Consider the following 17,089-nt stretch of genomic DNA (forward strand, 5'->3'; position numbering starts at 1 on the left):
TACATTGTGATATATAAGTTCAAAAGCAGGCAAAACTGAACCAGGTTGATAAAGGTTAGAATAGTGGCTGTCTCTAGGAAGGAGCACATAGAAACTTTATGAAGTGCTAGAAATATTCTGTTTTAATCTGGGTTGTAGTTTCATAGATTTATACCTGTGTCAAGAATAATTAAGTTATACATTGAAGATGAGCATGCTTTATATATGTTATACCTCAAAAGAAAGTAAAATTCTATGTGGAATTGTGCAGGGTATCAGTGAGAGTAAAATGGGTAGACAGTTGTCTTAATCAATTTAGAAATTATTATTTATCTGTCCCTAAAAAGCCACCTAACATATTATTTTATGATTATCTTAAGATTCAAGAAATTAAGGCAAATGAACATCAACTTCTTAAGTTAAAAAAAGATGTCAGTGAGACACAAAAAAAAGTGTCTGAAATGGAGCAACTAAAGAAACAAATAAAAGACCAAAGCTTAACTCTGAGTAAAATAGAAATGGAGAATTTAAATCTGGCTCAGAAACTTCATGAAAACATTGAAGAAATGAAATCTGTAATGAAAGAAAGAGATAATCTAAGAAGAGTAGAGGAGACGCTCAAACTGGAGAGAGACCAACTCAAGGAAAGCCTACAAGAAACCAAAGCTAGAGTGAGTTGTGTTCTCTCTTTACCCTACCATTATATTCACATATTTGGGCAAAAATACAGTGTTCACTGCAGCATTGTGTCTGGTGACTAAAAGCTAGACGTAATCTAAGTGTCCACCAATAAGGCACTATCTGTATAATGGAAAACTAAGCATAAGAATGGGGTATTCTTTATGTGATATTGATTTAGAAAGATGTCCAAGTGGTGTGAAAGGAGAAGGCTATGGGGGAGGCTACCAGCAGAAAATTTTACTTTACTGTTCTAATTTGGGAGGTTGTATAATGGTTGTTTTTAACTGTGAGTGTATAGTTTTTAAGATTTTGTTTAAACTCAATCATTAAATAAAGGTAATGTGCCTTTATATCATTACATTTCTTGATTTCTTCTAACAATAAAGGATCTGGAAATACAACAAGAACTAAAAACTGCTCGTATGCTATCAAAAGAACACAAAGAAACTGTTGATAAACTTAGAGAAAAAATTTCAGAAAAGACAATTCAAATTTCAAACATTCAAAAGGATTTAGATAAATCAAAAGATGAATTACAGAAAAAGGTATGTGTTGTTTTGTTCTTCTTTTGGAAGTAACTGTGTCCAAAATTATTTGTGGAATTAAAAAGATGTAGATACAGATATGTAGATAGATATGTGCATATAGAACACAAGTAGACACTATTTTCCTTCCTTGAAGAAACTGCTTACATTCTAACTTGTTTTACAATTATCTCAAGATCCAAGAACTTCAGAAAAAGAACTTCAACTGCTTAGAGTGAAAGAAGATGTCAATATGAGTCATAGAAAAATTAATGAAATGGAACAGTTAAAGAAGCAATTTGAGGCCCAAAACTTATCTATGCAAAGTGTGAGAATGGATAACTTCCAGAAAGTTATCCAGTAAGAAACTAAGAAACTTCATGAAAGCTTTGAAGAAATAAGAATTGTAGCTAAAGAAAGAGATGAGCTAAGGAGGATAAAAGAATCTCTCAAAATGGAAAGGGACCAATTCATAGCAACCTTAAGGGAAATGATAGCTAGAGTGAGTTCAGAATCTTCCCTTGTGTAGTAACTATTAATAAGAATTAAGCTTTTTTGAAAAGAATTACAATGTTTTTATTTGTTTCTCTGGAAATTTCTATGAACAGTAAAGGACAGTGGGAAATGGTTGCTATGATTTTCACACAATAGAAAACAGTTTTAAAAGAAGCAAAAATATTTTCGGAAAATAACATTTAATTCTTTATTTTTATAAAGTGTGTTAAAGCAGACTATTTCTCTTAATATAACGTTTTAAAGTTTTTTTAAATCAAGAGATAACATTATTCTAAATGGAGAAATATTTGAAGGATTAGATTTGTAAGAGAGCAAATATTATATCCCCATTTCTCTACCTATACATGCTGGAGTTCTAGAGTTGGGCTCTTATTGGTGAAGTTAAAAGGAAAAAAGGCAAGATAAATATAAAAATTAAGTTCCTCTGGTATGACTATTTATAGATATTCAGAATCATATATCTTAAAATATCTAATTAAATCCTCTTTTTGAAAGTAACAAAGTTCAGACAAATAAGTTTATTTAAATCTGTAAAAATCTTTTTTATTCTCATATTTCTTTATGTGGGCCTTAACTAAATTTATAAAGAGATTTAATTCATTCAACAAATATTCTTCTAGGTACTGTAGTGAACAAGATAAGTGGGAGAAAATGTTTTTGTTTCACTTTATACTTTTTAATCAGAAATGCAAAATGTACACAGGATATGAACTTTTCCAAGGTGCTGGGAAGAATATATGACTAGGGTTTGAAACACCATAGACAGTACAGGTGGTTTTGCCAGTATATTTGGTTGGCGGCAATAAAGTGCATTAGGATAAAAGCAAGTGCCACTGTTAAAACTACAAGTGAATAATGCAGAGATTTGGAAGAGTAGGAATCAGAAATTAAAATCTAATTTATTTGTTTTCCTGGTTGTTTGTTTATTTATTTATTTATTTATTTATTTTTATAGAGACAGGGTCTCACTATGTTGCCAAGGCTGGTTTTGAGCTCCTGAGCTCAAGTGATCCTCCTGCCTCGACCTCCTAAAGTGCTAGGATTACAGGCATGAGCTACCATGCCTGGCCCCAAAACCTAATTTGTAGCTATGAAAAACAAATCCTATCTCCAAAAATTAGATGATTTTTCTACTTTTTTCCCAATGAGTTGAGGTCACTCCCTATAAAACTTACTGATACTATTATTCATTTTCTGATCATTTTAACATTGCTTTTGAGTTACAAGTATAATATTTAATTCCATTATTGAAATGTCATGTAATTTAGAAGTGTGCGATTAGACATTATATGTGAATATAGTCATGACAAAAGCTCTGTTTATTTTCTTTTTACCAAAGCAGGACCAACAGAACCACCAAGTAAAACCTGAAAAAAGGTTACTAAGTGATAGACAACAGCACCTTACAGAAAGCCTTAGAGAAAAGTGCTCTAGAATAAAAGTAAGTATCCCCTGTTAAAACTACAAATGGTTATTGGTTCTCTTCCAAAGGCTTACCAAAACCTGAAGTGGAATTGAAGGAACCTCTGGAATGAATAGATAGTGCTCAGTATTTTTCTAAACATTGTAATCTAGTACAGGTGTATGGGTGTAATGCATACATACACACATACACAAACAACAATGGGAGCTTGTGAATTTAAGTCCTCACTAGACAAGTGATACTTGAGAAAATACCTGAACGAGGTAAAGGGTCAGGCCATACAGATGTCTGAAAAGACCATTATAGGCAAAGGGAACAGGGAATACAAAGTTCCTGAGGCAGAAGACTCCGTGGTGGTTCAAGGAATATCGAAAAAGGGCAAGCTGCTAATGAATGAGGTCAGAGAGTTAACAGGGAAGAGGCAAGCTGTGGGACACGAAAAAAGACTGAGTTTTATTAAGTGAGGTGGAGATCCATTGGTGAATTTTTACCGCAAGAGAAACATAATCTGACTTACATTTTAAAGGGATGACTCTTAATTGTTATATTGAAAATAGAGTGGAAGCAGGGAGACCATTATAAAGACTAATTTCAATCACCCAGGCAGAGATCATCCTGGCCTGGCCCAGAGAGGGAGCAACAGAGGTAGTGAGAAGTGTTGAGATTCTGAATATACATTGAAGGGAAAGCCAACAGGATTTACAGTCACACCTGTTGGAATGCAAGATCTCTAAGGACATTTTTGTTTTGTTTATGACTATATCATTTAGCACATTCCTGACATAAGTCAGTGTTCAATATGCTGCTGTATACCGTAGTTGATTCATCCTAAAACCAAAAACAGGAATCCCCTCTCCAACATTCCAGATTGATTAACATCTAGCTTTTCTTAAATTATTAAAAATAAAGGGCTCATTCTTGTGAGAACGCCCTTGTTTTATTGTTTAGCACCCTGAACTAAACATGTTACCTACTACATGATTACAGTAACTTGAATTTTACATGTTTCTCTACCTGTGCTATGACAAGTGTGTCACCTGCATAGCCTCAAGTCACTTGAGTCTATGGGTCCAGGTTTATTGCATGTCTACTGTATGCCAGGTACCATACTGGGTGCTTTACCTCATGATATAGGCTTTATTGCTCCATTCATAAACAAGGAAACTGCGGATCAGAAAGGAAGTTTAGCAGTTGCCCAAGGTTACACAGCTAGTAAATTGGTAGAATCAGAATTTTAAACTAAGTCAGACTTGTATCTGACTTAGTTCAAAACTTGGGTATAGAAACATTTTTATAAATGTAATTTTGTCTCCTTCAAGTTAAATGACTGTGTCTGTTTTATAGATTACATAGGTATATACGTATAGATCATATATTTTACTTGACCCCAGAAAACTTTGTGGTAATTATTGTAGTCTTCCTGTTGTTGTGAAAATGGCTCAGTGACTTCCCCAGTCAAGAAGTGGCAGAGCTGGAACCTGAATTCTACCTCTGATAAAGGGTTAGAAAACAGATTATAGGCAGATAGTAGGATTGTGTGAAGTATCTATACCAAGCTGACAAATAGGTGGTTTGATTCTTAATCACTTGTTTTATCGGCTAACTCAGAGTGCCTACTCTAAACATAAACCAGCACTTAACCATGAACTGTAATACATACTTAATTGAATTTACTCAAATTTCTCATCAGATTTTGTCAATGTTGATTCATATCATGGATATTCAAAAAACTAAAAGAAAATGCATCAAAATGTTAAGAATGGTTGGTCCTGGCTTTCTTTGTTATATTTGCTTAAATTTTTTAAATTGCCATAATAATTATCTATTATTTCTGTAATCCAAAATGACAAGAGTTTCCTTTTGTTTTTAGACACAAAGGTCTTTATTTCTCTCCTACAGAAAATGTTAAAGCATAAGTTTTGTTACAGTTCTAGAGTTGTAACTACTTATTGTTATATTAGAATGAATTGTTATAAATTGAGTGAATTCTCATTTCCTTTAGGAGCTTTTGAAGAGATACTCAGAGATGGATGATCATTATGAGTGCTTGAATAGATTGTCTCTTGACTTGGAGAAGGAAATTGAAATCCAAAAAGAGCTTTCAATGAGAGTTAAAGCAAACCTCTCACTTCCCTATTTACAAACCAAACACATTGAAAAACTTTTTACTGCAAACCAGAGATGTTCCATGGAATTCCACAGAATCATGAAAAAACTGAAGGTACCATCTTTTTTAGTAATATCCTTGTAAATATTTCAGTTATAAACGTCAATGTATTTAAGTCCTGCTTCGGGTGCCGGCATATTTGCTATTTAGTATTCGTACTACCAAATTAAAGATTATGTGGGTCTGAGCATAGTAATATGTAGGATATCAACAACACCTGAACTCTGCCCGTGGGCCTAGACATTATGTCAGGATGCTCAGGAGGTAGATGTGAGTTAACATCTCAAAGATCTCATAGTCTGGGGTGAGACAGACATATAAACAGGTATTAAGTGCAATGATAGAAGTGTATGCAAGTTATATGACGTACTAAATAAAGTTACAGAAGATGAAACTGTAGTGGAAGCCAGACTCAATAACAAAGCTTGGAGTTCTTTTTGTAGATGGGGAATCATTAGACTGTTATTTTAAGTGGTGGTGTTAACAGGATCTGATTACCATTTAGGTACTAAACTAAAGAATAAAGAAGAAATGAGTTTGAGGGAGATAAGCCTAGTGGCAGAAAGCAATAAGAGGCAGTTACAGTGGTCCAGATGAGATATTATATGTGACTGTACTACTAGGGAAGGTTTCATAGGGCTGGAGAGGACAAACGAGTTTAAAGAAATATTTAGCAGCTTAAAATAGTAGGTCCACATAATTGATAGCGGACATAAGGGAGAGAAGTTTAGATGGAGTTCTTGGATTTGGGCTTAGTCAGGTTTGTGAATAGTGGTACCTTTAACAGATTCAAAAATAAAAAAGAAAGAGAAACAAGGTAGATGAGGCAGAAGATTGTTTAATTTGAGATGTTTGGGGGCTGAAATACCTATGATGGAACATCCAAGAAGAGAAACCAAGTAGACATTTAGATTTGAGTTTGAGGTTTGGCAGGAGAAAAATAAGGACTAACATTTGAGACTGATCAGCATATAGGTGATAGATAATATATTTGTAAGATCATCCAGAAAGCATAATGAAGAATACGAGCCTTGGGATAAAAACAGAACTCTGGAAAAGATAAATGTCTAACAGGCGGTAGCAGAAAAAGGAGCAACACATGGGTTCAAGGTTGGAAAAGTCAAAGATACAGGAGAGAACCTAGCAAAAGTACTGCTACCCAGATCAGTGGAGAAGAGTATGTCAAAGATGAAGTTACGAATGGCAAATACTTCAGAGAGTCAGAATATGGACTGAAGATATTCTCTCAATGTGGTGATAATAGTACTCATTAGTGATCATTGTCAGAACAGTTTCAACTGGGTAGTTAAGGAAGAGACCAGATTATAAGAGGTTAAGGAATGGTGGAAGTTGAGGAATAAGTAAGCTGGTATCTGCCCTACCTGGGTAGATTGCCCTTCAGGCCCTGGTAATTCTTCCACAAATCCTGGTAATCAGACATCTAGAATTATTCATGAAGTCCATGAGACCTACGGCATTGAAATTATTGTCTCTTGAAGCCAAATATCTAAATATGCTTGACAAGGAAGTCTTTTTTTTTTTTTTTTTTTTTTTTGAGACAGAGTCTTGCTCTGTTGCCCAGGCTGGAGTGCAGTGGTGCGATCTTGGGTCACTGCAAGCTCTGCCTCCTGGGTTCACGCCATTCTCCTGCCTCAGCCTCCCAAGTAGCTGGGACTACAGGCACCCACCACCACGCCCAGCTAATTTTTTGTATTTTTAGTAGAGACGGGGTTTCACTGTGTTAGCCAGGATGGTCTTGAACTCCTGACCTTGTGATCCGCCCGCCTCAGCCTCCCAAAGTGCTGGGATTACAGGCATAAGCCACCATGTCTGGCCGACAAGGAAGTCTTGAGGCATGTAACATCATCTTTTTGGTTACCCAATCAGGGTTGGCAGGAGAGGATGTTGAAAATGAGTGTCATGAGTTTAACTGGGAAACCCGGGTGATTGGTAATGTAATTAGCCAAAAACTGGGCAATGGAAAAAGGAGGACTTATAGAGAAAGGGATCATGTTACGTTTTAAACATGTTGAATTTGAAGTACTTGTAAGACATCCAAGAAGTATATCTAGTAAGAAGTCAGAAATAAGGAAATGTAGGTCTGGGAGTTAGTTATTCTCCTAAGATACTAAGAGGAAAAAATTGGGGATAGAGAGAAGCTCTTTCCCCTTTCCTCACTTGTGAGAGGATATAGATAAATAAGAGATGTTATCCTACTTCATAGTCTCAAGGATTAAAACTTTCTCTAAATGTGACAAAATTTTCATTTTCCAATTTGTTTAATTTTTTTCTGCAAGTATGTGTTAAGCTATGTTACAAAAATAAAAGAAGAACAACATGAATCCATCAATAAATTTGAAATGGATTTTATTGATGAAGTGGAAAAGCAAAAGGAATTGCTAATTAAAATACAGCACCTTCAACAAGATTGTGATGTACCATCCAGAGAATTAAGGGATCTCAAATTGAACCAGAATATGGATCTACATATTGAGGTATAATTTATTTTAAATGGATTTAATTAGATTTTAAGCCTTTTTATCAAGTAGAAAGGTACTTTTTCATGTGCTTAGAGCTATTTTCATTTACCAGAAATTAAAAATAGATTGCAGAGTGATACCTGGCCAGACATAAAAACTGGCAAATAATGGACTAGCCTCCCTTCAGACCTCCATAGATACAGGAAAACTTCTTCTGTCTATGCTGGGAGTCAGAAACCTCTTTATTACAACAACTCCACATGCATTCGTCTATGTGAGGCTGGCATCCAATTCCCAACATGTATGTAAGGTCTGCTATATGTACTAAAAAGCTACATTTAGAAGCACTTCATGAAGCCAGCCCCAGTGGCACGCCTATAATTCCAGCTACTTAAGAGGCTCAGGCAGGAGGATCACTTCACTCCAAGGGTTCAAGACCAGCCTGGGCAACATAGTGAGACCATCTGAAAAAATAAAAATTAAGATGCACTTCAGGTATTGTAGCAATTAGTCACAAATTTGTCATTTTGACAAGCTTTAATTCTAATAGGTACAATCTGTTACATCATGTATACTGCCAAAATTATATTATGCAAATAACTAGAATAAAGTTTTAACTTACAATTATATTTCTTAGTTTACTTTAAAATATTAAGAAGTGATATTAAAAGGAAGAAAAGCAAGAGTCCACTAGGTATTGCCCTCTTTTTATGGTATATATATATATATATATATATATATATATGATATTTGGATCAAAACTTTCCTAATGTTTAAACAATTTGACGCTTATTTTTCACACAGGAAATTCTCAAAGATTTCTCAGAAAGTGAGTTCCCTAGCATAAAGACTGAATTTCAACAAGTACTAAGTAATAGGAAAGAAATGACGCAGTTCTTAGAAGAGTGGTTAAATACTCGTTTTGATATAGAAAAGCTTAAAAATGGCATCCAGAAGGAAAATGATAGGATTTGTCAAGTGAATAACTTCTTTAATAACAGAATAATTGTAAGTATTACTTTTTGCTGTACTACTACTTTTTTGTTGCTGTTTCCTTTAATTGTCCTACCTCATTCTTAAAAGGGCAACTTATGTACGTTTTCTTTATCTGTATATGCTTTAAAAAAATTGATTTGGTAAAACGTGTTCTTCCTCTAATGTATTATTCTTCCTTATCAATTCGTACTGATCAAGGTAACGAAATCTTGTTGTATAGTATTTAGTTTCCACTTGTGAAATCTTGAATCCTCTTACTATTCTCCTCTTTTTCTTCTTCTCACTGCTTCTGTAAGAACAGAGCCTTTTCCACAAGTAGCTTTAGAGATCATAAGACATGAGTCTGTTTCAAGTCTATGGGCAGCAACTGTGGTAAAGTTATAGACAAGCCTGGCCAGCTACTTTAGATGGGCCTCATGTGCTTTAATAAACTTTTTTTTTAAGAGCAGTTTTAGGTTCACAGCAAAATTGAGCAGAAAGTACAGAGAGTTCTCTTATACCCCATCTCCACAAACACAATCTCCCCTATCAACAGCCCACATCAGAGTGGCACATTTGGCACAATCAATGAACCTACATTGATACATCATTATCACCCAAGAGAGTCTGTAGCTTACATTAGGGTTCACACTTGGCATAGTACATTCTATGAGTTACAAATGTAAAATGACATGTATCCATCATTACAGTATCATACAGAGTAATTTTGCTATCCTGCCATAAAAATTCCCTGGGTTCCACCTGTATTCATCACTTCACCTTCCTAAACCCTGGCAACTGCTAATCTTTTTACTGTCTCCATAGTAGCACCTTTTCCAGAATGTCATATGTTGGAATCATACGGTATATAGCCTTTTCAGGTTGACAACTTTCACTTAGTAATATTTATTTACGTTTTCTCCATGTCTTTTCATGGCTTCCTAGCTTATTTCTTTTTAATGCTAAATAATATTCCATTGTGTCTATGTACCTGTTTATCTACTCACCTACCAAAGGATATTTTGGTGGCTTGTATGTTTTGGCAATTATGAATTCAGCTGCTATAAACATACATATGTGTCTTTTTGTGTGGACATACATTTTCAACTCTCTTGAGTAAATATCAAGGAATGCAATTTCTGGATCATACAGTAAAAGTTTGTTTAGTTTTGTAAGAAACTGCCAGATAGTCTTCCAAAAGGGGCTGTACCATTTTGCACTCCCACCAGCAATGAATAAAATTCCTGTTGCTCCACATTCTCATCAGCATTTGATGTTGTCAGTTTGGAATTTTGACCATTCTAGTAAGTGTAGTTAAGTGTAGTATTTGACCATTCTAGTAGTATCTCATTCAGTTTGCAATTCTCTAATAACATATGATGTTGAACATTTTTTATAGTTATTTGTCATCTGTGTATCTTTTCTGGTGAAGTGTCTGTTCAGGTCTGTTGCCCTTATTTTAGTCGGGTTATTTGTTTTCTCATTGTTAAGGTTTAAGAATTGTTTGTATACTTTGAATATTGGTCTTTTATTAGTTGTGTCTTGGAAATATATTCTACCAATCTGTGGCTTGTCTTCTCACTCCCTTGGCATTGTATTTCAGAGTGCAGATTTTTAAAGTTAAAAAAAAAGTCTAGCTTATCAATTATTTCTTTCATACATTATGCCTTTGAGTCTGTATCTAAAATATCACCAAACCCAAGATCTAGATTTTCTCCTATGCTGTCTTCCATAGTTTTTGTTTTACATTTAAACCAGTGATCCATCTTGAGTTAATTTTTCTGAAGTTCTTAAGGTCTTTTTTTTTTTTTTTTTTTGGCTTGTAGAAGTCCAGATTCAGCACCATTATATTGTCTTTGCTCCTTTGTTAATGATCATTTGACTACATGGGATCTATTTCTGAGCTCTCTATTCTATTCCATTGATCTATTTGTTCTTTCATTTATAGCAAATCTGGAAACTGCTGATTTTTATAGTAAATCTGGAAGTCAAGTAACGTCAGTTCTCTGACGTTGTTCTTCAAAGTTGTGTTGGTTATTCTGGATCCTTTGCCTCTCCGTATAAACTTTGGAATTAGTTTGTCCCTATTCACAGAATAACTTCCTATAGTTTTGTTGGGATTGCTTCTAATTTATAGATGGAAAGAACTGACATCTTGACAATATCGTGTCTTTTTATCCATGAATATGGAATATTTCTCCATTTATTTGATTCTTTTATTTTTTTATCAGAGTTTGGTAGTTTTTCTCATATAGATCTTGTATATATTTGTTAGATTTGCCTATGTATTTTATTTTGGGTGGTGCTAGTATAAATGGTAATGTATTTTTAATTTCAAAGTACACTTGTAAATTGCTGGTATACAGGAAAGCTATTAACTTTTGTATATTGACTTTTTATCCTGCAACTTTGCTATAGTTAATTATTTAGTTCCAGGAGTATTTTTGTTGATGCCTTCAGATTTTCTATGTAGATGATCATGTCATGTGTAAACAGAGAGTTTTGTTTTATTTCTTCTTTACAAATTTGTGTACCTTGTATTTTCTTTACTTGTCTTATGGCATTAATTTGGACTTCCAGTACAGTGTTGAAAACCAGAGGTGAGAGGGGATATCCTTGCCTTGTTTCTGATCACAGCAGGAAGACTTCTAGTTTCTCGTGATTAACTGTGATGTTAGCTGTAGTTTTCTGTAGACATTCTTTATCAAGTTGTAGAGGTTCATCTCTATTGCTGAGAGTTTTAAATTATGAATGGGTATTGGATTTTGACAAATATTTTTTCTGCATCTATTGACATGATTATGTGATTTTTCTTCTTTAGCCTATGTGATGGAATACATTAATTGATCTTTGAATGTCAAACCAGCCTTGCATACCTGTGATAAATCCCATTTGGTCATGTATAATCATTTTTACACATGATTGGATTTGACTTCCTAATATTTTGTTGAGATTTTCACATCTTCTTTTATATCTTTGTTTGTTTTTTATTTTATTTTATTTTTTTTTTTTTTTGAGATGGAGTCTCACTCTGTCTCCCAGGCTGGAGTGCAATGGTGTGATCTCGGCTCACTGCAACTTCTGCCTCCCAGGTTCAAGCACTTCTCCTGCCTCAGCCTCCTGAGTAGCTGGGACTACACGCATGCACCACCACACCTGGCTAATTTTTGTATTTTTAGTAGAGACGGGTTTCACCATGTTGGTCAGGCTGGCTTGAACTCCTGACCTCGTGATCCACCCACCTCAGCCTCCCAAAGTGCTGGGATTACAGGCATGAGCCACTGCACCCAGCTTTTACATCTCTTTTTATGAGAGATACTGGTCTGTAGTTTTCTTGTATAATGTCATCATCTGGTTTTAGTATTAGAATAATGCTGACATCATAGAATGAGTTTCTGTTTCTATCTTCTAGAAGAGATTGTAGATTGTAGAGAATGGGTATAGTTTTTTCCTTAAATTTCTTAAATATTTGGTAGAATCGTGGCACACTTTCTGGTCACTTTGTACAATGTAGATTTGAAGTACAGTGGTGAAAACATTAAATGTGACATTTGAAAAAAAAAAAAGAATTCACCATTGAACTCATCTGGACCTGGTGCTTTCTGTTTTGGAAAGTTTTTAATTACTGACTCCATTTCTTTGATAGATATAGGCCTAATCGAACTGCCTTTCTTGTGTATTGGTAACTTGTGTCTTTCAAAGAATTGGTCTGTTTCATTTAAATTATCAGATTTGTGGGTTGTTCATAATTGTGGGTTGTAATAATTGAGTTGTTCCTAATATTTTTTAATGTCCGTGGGCTCTACAGTGATATCCTCTCATCCATTTCTGATATTAGTAATTTGTATTCTTTTTCTTTTTCTTAGTTTGCCTAGCTAGAGGTTTATTAACTTTATTGATCTTTTCAAAGAACCAGTTTTTAGGATATTTATTTTCTCTATTGATTTTCTGTTTCAATTTCATTGATTTCTACTTTTATTATTTCTTCTGCTTACTTTGGATTTAATTTGCTGTTCACTTTTAGTTTCCTAAAGTTAAAGCCTCATTTATTGATTTTTTAGGTCTTTCCTCTTTTCTAATACTGGTATTCAATGCTATAAATTTTCCTCTAACCACTGCTTTTACTGCATCCCACAGATACTGATAAGTCGTATTTTCATTTTCATTTAGTTCAAAATACATTTTAATTTCTCTTTATTTCTCCTATGACCTGTATGTTGTTTAGAAGTGTATTTTTTAAATCTCTAATTATCTGGGGTTTTTTCAGCTGTTTTTGATTTCTAGTTTAATTCCATCATGGTCTGAGAGCAAAAATGGTATGATTGGTCCAGAATGTGGTCTGTCTTCGCAAATATTCAATGTGAGTTTGAGAAGAATATATAATATGCTGTTGTTGGATGAAGTAGTCAATAGATGTCAACTGCATCTAGTTGATAGATGGTACTGTTAAATTCAAATATGTCCTTCCTGATTTTTCTGCCTGGTGGATCTGTTCACTTCTGATAGAGAGGCGTTGAAGTCTCCAACTATAATAAATTGATCTACTTCTCCTTGTAGTTTTATCAGTTTTTGCCTCAAGTATTTTAATGCGTTTTTGTTAGGTGCATGCAAAATAAAAATTGTTATGTCTTCTTGGGGTATTGATGTCTTTATCACTATGTAATGTCCCTTTATCCCTGATAGTTTTCCTTGCTCTGAACTCTGCTATGTGTGAAATTAATATCACTACTTCATCTCTTTTGACTAGTTTTAACATGGTGTATCTTTCTCCATCCCTATACTTTCTAATCTATGTGTCCTTATATTGAAGATGGGTTTCTTGTAGACAACATACAGTCAGCTCTTGTTTTTTGATCTGCTTTGACAGTCGGTCTTTTAATTGGTGTATTTAGACCACTGACATTTAAGGTGATTATTGATATAATTGGATTAATATCTACCATATTGTTTCTGTTTTCTATTTTTTGCCCATATTCTTTGTACCTATTTTTGTCTTCCACATTTTTTCTGCCTTTTATGGTTTAAATTATTTTATGATTCCATTTTCTCTGCTTAGCATACAAGCACACTTCTATCTTGTTTTAGTGGTTGCTCTAGAGTTTGCAATATATCCATTTACAACTAATCTGAGTCCAATTTCAAATAACACTTTCTACTTCACAGATAATATAAGTACCTTATGATAACAAAATATTTATAATTTCTCCCTCCCATCCATTGTATCATTGCCATTATTCATTTCACTTATTCATAAGCATACATAAGTTAGCTCAGTTAAGAATAAGAAAATAAGTTTTTGTTTTACCTTCACTTATTCCTTCTCTTGTGCTCTTCCTTTCTTTATGTAGATCTGAGTTTCTGACTATATCATTTTCCTTTCCTCTGAAGAACTTCTTTTTAACATTTCTTGCAAGGCCAGTCTACTGACAACAAATTCCCTCCATTTTTGTTTGTCTCAGAAAGTCTTTATTTCTACTTTTGAAGAATAATTTTACATGGAATAGAATTATAGGTTAGTATGTTTTTTCACTCCACTGTCTTCTAGCTTGAATAGCTTCAGAGAAGTCAGATGTAATTCTTATCTTCATTCCCCTATAGTTAAGGTGTTTTTTCCCTTCTAGCTTCTTCAAAGATTTATTTTTACCTTTGATTTTTCTGAAGTTTGAATGTGATATGCTTAGATGTTGTTTTTTGGTTTTTGGTTTTTGTTTTGGGTTTTTTGGGTTTTTTTTTTTTTTTGGTATTTGTCCCGTTTAGCATTATGAGTTTCCTGGATTCCTGGTTTGGTGTACATTGTTAATCTGTGGAAATTCTTAGTCATTATTACTTCAAATATTCCTGCTCTTTCTTTTTCTGTTCACCTTCTGGTATTCGCATTATGTATACATTACACCTTTTATAATTACCCCACAGTTCTAGGATGTTGTTTAGGGTTTTTTTCGGTCTTTTTACTCTTTGCTTTTCAGTTTTGGAAGTTTCCATTGTCATATTTCCAAGTTGAGTTTCTTTCTTCAGCCAGTCTGCTAATGAACTCTTCAAGGGCATTCTTTGTTTCTGTTAGCAGCATTTTTGATCTCTAGCATTTCTTTATTTTTTTTCTCAAAATTTCTATGTCTCTTCTTACATTGTTTATTTGTTCTTACATGTCGTCTGCTTTTTCCACTAAGGCCCTTAGCATATTAATCCTTTTCTTTTTAATTTCTGGTCTGATAACTCTAATGTTCCTGGCATTTCTGACTCTGGTTCTGATGCTTATTCAGTCACTTCAAACTGTGTTTTTTGCCCTCTAGTATGTCTTGTAGTTTTTTTTGCTGAAAAGCAGGCATGATTTACTGGGTAAAAGTAACTGTAGCAAATAGGCGTTTAGTAGTGTAGTGGCAAGGTGTGTGTGGTGGGTGGTGGGCAGAGTATATTTCCCTGCCTTCACGTGGAAGGCAAGAGCCAGCTGAAACTTAGTAATTCCCCCTCCTCCAGATATATTAGGCCCTGATAAAACCCCAGCATGTTAGGCTCTGGTAAAATAGTTTCTGCTGAGGGCAGGCGTTAAGAAAAAAAAAATGCTCTGTTTTATTTTAAAATGGTTCCTTTTCTCCTCTCCTGCCAGACTCACAAAGGGATTTCTCCAATATTAACTGTGATGACTTGGTAGAGCTCCTGAAGGTAAAATACAAAAGTGTGGTGGCCACTGTATGACTAGGTCTCCGAAGTTTTTAACTTTCAGAGATGCCACACTGAGCTACAATAATTCATCATTGCAGTTCAGGTTTTCCTACCCCGTAACTGGTTCCTGCAAAGGGTTTCTGCTCTAAATTGTGATTCTCTGTATCTGCCTCTCTGCCTCTCCAGTTTGGGGAGCATCCCTTTGCCCTGCGACCTCACTTCTCTGATGGATCTAAGCAGAGTTGTGCATTTATTTTCATTTGTTTTGCTTTTTCCTTGTTGTTAGGATGGACTGGTAACTCCTTTTTTTTTTTTTTTTTTTTTGAGACGGAGTCTCACTCTTGTCACCCAGGCTGGAGTACAGTGGCTCAATCTCTGCTCACTGCAACCTCCGCCTCCTGGGTTCAAGCGATTCTCTTGCCTCAGCCTCCCGAGTAACTGGGACTACAGGCACATGCCACCATGCCTAGCTAATTTTTGTATATTTTTTAGTAGAGACGGGGTTTCACCTGTTGACCAGGATTATCTCAATCTCTTGACCTCATGATCTGCCCGCCTCGGCCTCCCAAAGTGCTGGGATTACAGGTGTGAGCCACTGCACCCATCCTGGACTGGCAACTTCTAAACACCTAAAATGCTAAACTAGAAATTCCAAAATTGTGATTTTTTTTTTAATCATTGTTCCCAAGGTGATCAGCCCAAATGTACTGAGTCATAAGGACCAACATTGCTTAAGACCAGTTTGTTAACTTGTTTTACATTTCAGTGATTGATATTTGGTGGGTACAAAAGTAATTGCGGTATTCATTCTGCTTTCAGAAGTAATCCCTTCTCTGTTTCATTGGTAAAACATGTAATATTCAAAAGATTGCTTATTTATATTAAATTGGAGCAATGGTAGCTAGATTAATATTATAGTTTCCAAGATACATTTTATAGTTCATATGTTTGGATAGTTCTTTTCTGACAATTTAATTTCATCTGCAAATTATATTGGAACCATGTTGAAATAAGGAACAATGCCTTTTTTAAAAAGTTTTCCCATGGAAAGTTCATCCTGTTTATTGATTAGTCAGAGCTAGCAAAATAGCAATTGGCTATTTCAGGAAAAAACAAAGAAGTCCACAATAAGTAGAGAAAGGCACAAAACCAATGTTTGGATAAGATCATCTCTATTTGTAATTTGTTGTTTTTCTTATAATATGGGGGACCCAGTTGTGATTAGAAAGCAGGGATTTCTACCGTGTGGATCAGCATGTATATGTGGCTTCTTCCAGCACATAAGAATAGGCATTAATAACCTGGTATGGTGTGAGGTCAGTAGTCCAGAGCCAAGGAGTGTCCAGGGTGTCAGGAACACAACGAATTTAAGATCTGATAGAATGACCACAAAGCCTGGTAGAATGACCACAAAGCCACAAAGAAGTTATGGATGAGACCAATGGGGCATTCATGATGAGAGCAAAAAGTACAATCTGTAGGAATTAGGAAGTAAAAAACATATCAATAATTTCAGAGTTAGTTAGCCTTCAATGTAAAAGAATATTGTTATTCCCTGTACAGAAATACAAGATATTCAGATTAATCACCAACAATCAGTGAGTTATTTTCCCTATTAACATTGAGGTTTGTAATGAAGCAGGAAAATAGATAATTGTTAAGTTTCTAGCTGTGCTTTGCTATT

At 34.7% G+C, this 17,089-nt stretch overlaps 1 protein-coding gene across 6 annotated transcripts in view; it reads left to right on the plus strand.

Annotated features, from left to right (window-relative positions):
• The window catches only part of CENPE (centromere protein E), a 94,853-nt gene that overhangs the window by 58,836 nt on the left and 18,928 nt on the right, over positions 1 to 17,089 (plus strand). For 5 of the 6 annotated variants that reach the window (XM_055296856.2, XM_055296859.2, XM_055296860.2 and 2 more), the window contains 6 exons: positions 360 to 650; positions 1,047 to 1,205; positions 3,040 to 3,141; positions 5,126 to 5,344; positions 7,588 to 7,785; positions 8,575 to 8,778. In XM_055296856.2, the coding sequence (XP_055152831.1) occupies positions 360 to 650; positions 1,047 to 1,205; positions 3,040 to 3,141; positions 5,126 to 5,344; positions 7,588 to 7,785; positions 8,575 to 8,778 (1,173 nt within the window). The remainder of the gene's footprint in view (positions 1 to 359; positions 651 to 1,046; positions 1,206 to 3,039; positions 3,142 to 5,125; positions 5,345 to 7,587; positions 7,786 to 8,574; positions 8,779 to 17,089) is intronic. The other variant, XM_055296857.2, reaches the window with a different exon arrangement.

This window comes from Symphalangus syndactylus, chromosome 10 (assembly GCF_028878055.3).
Source record: "Symphalangus syndactylus isolate Jambi chromosome 10, NHGRI_mSymSyn1-v2.1_pri, whole genome shotgun sequence".
Classification (NCBI taxonomy): Eukaryota; Metazoa; Chordata; class Mammalia; order Primates; family Hylobatidae; genus Symphalangus; species Symphalangus syndactylus.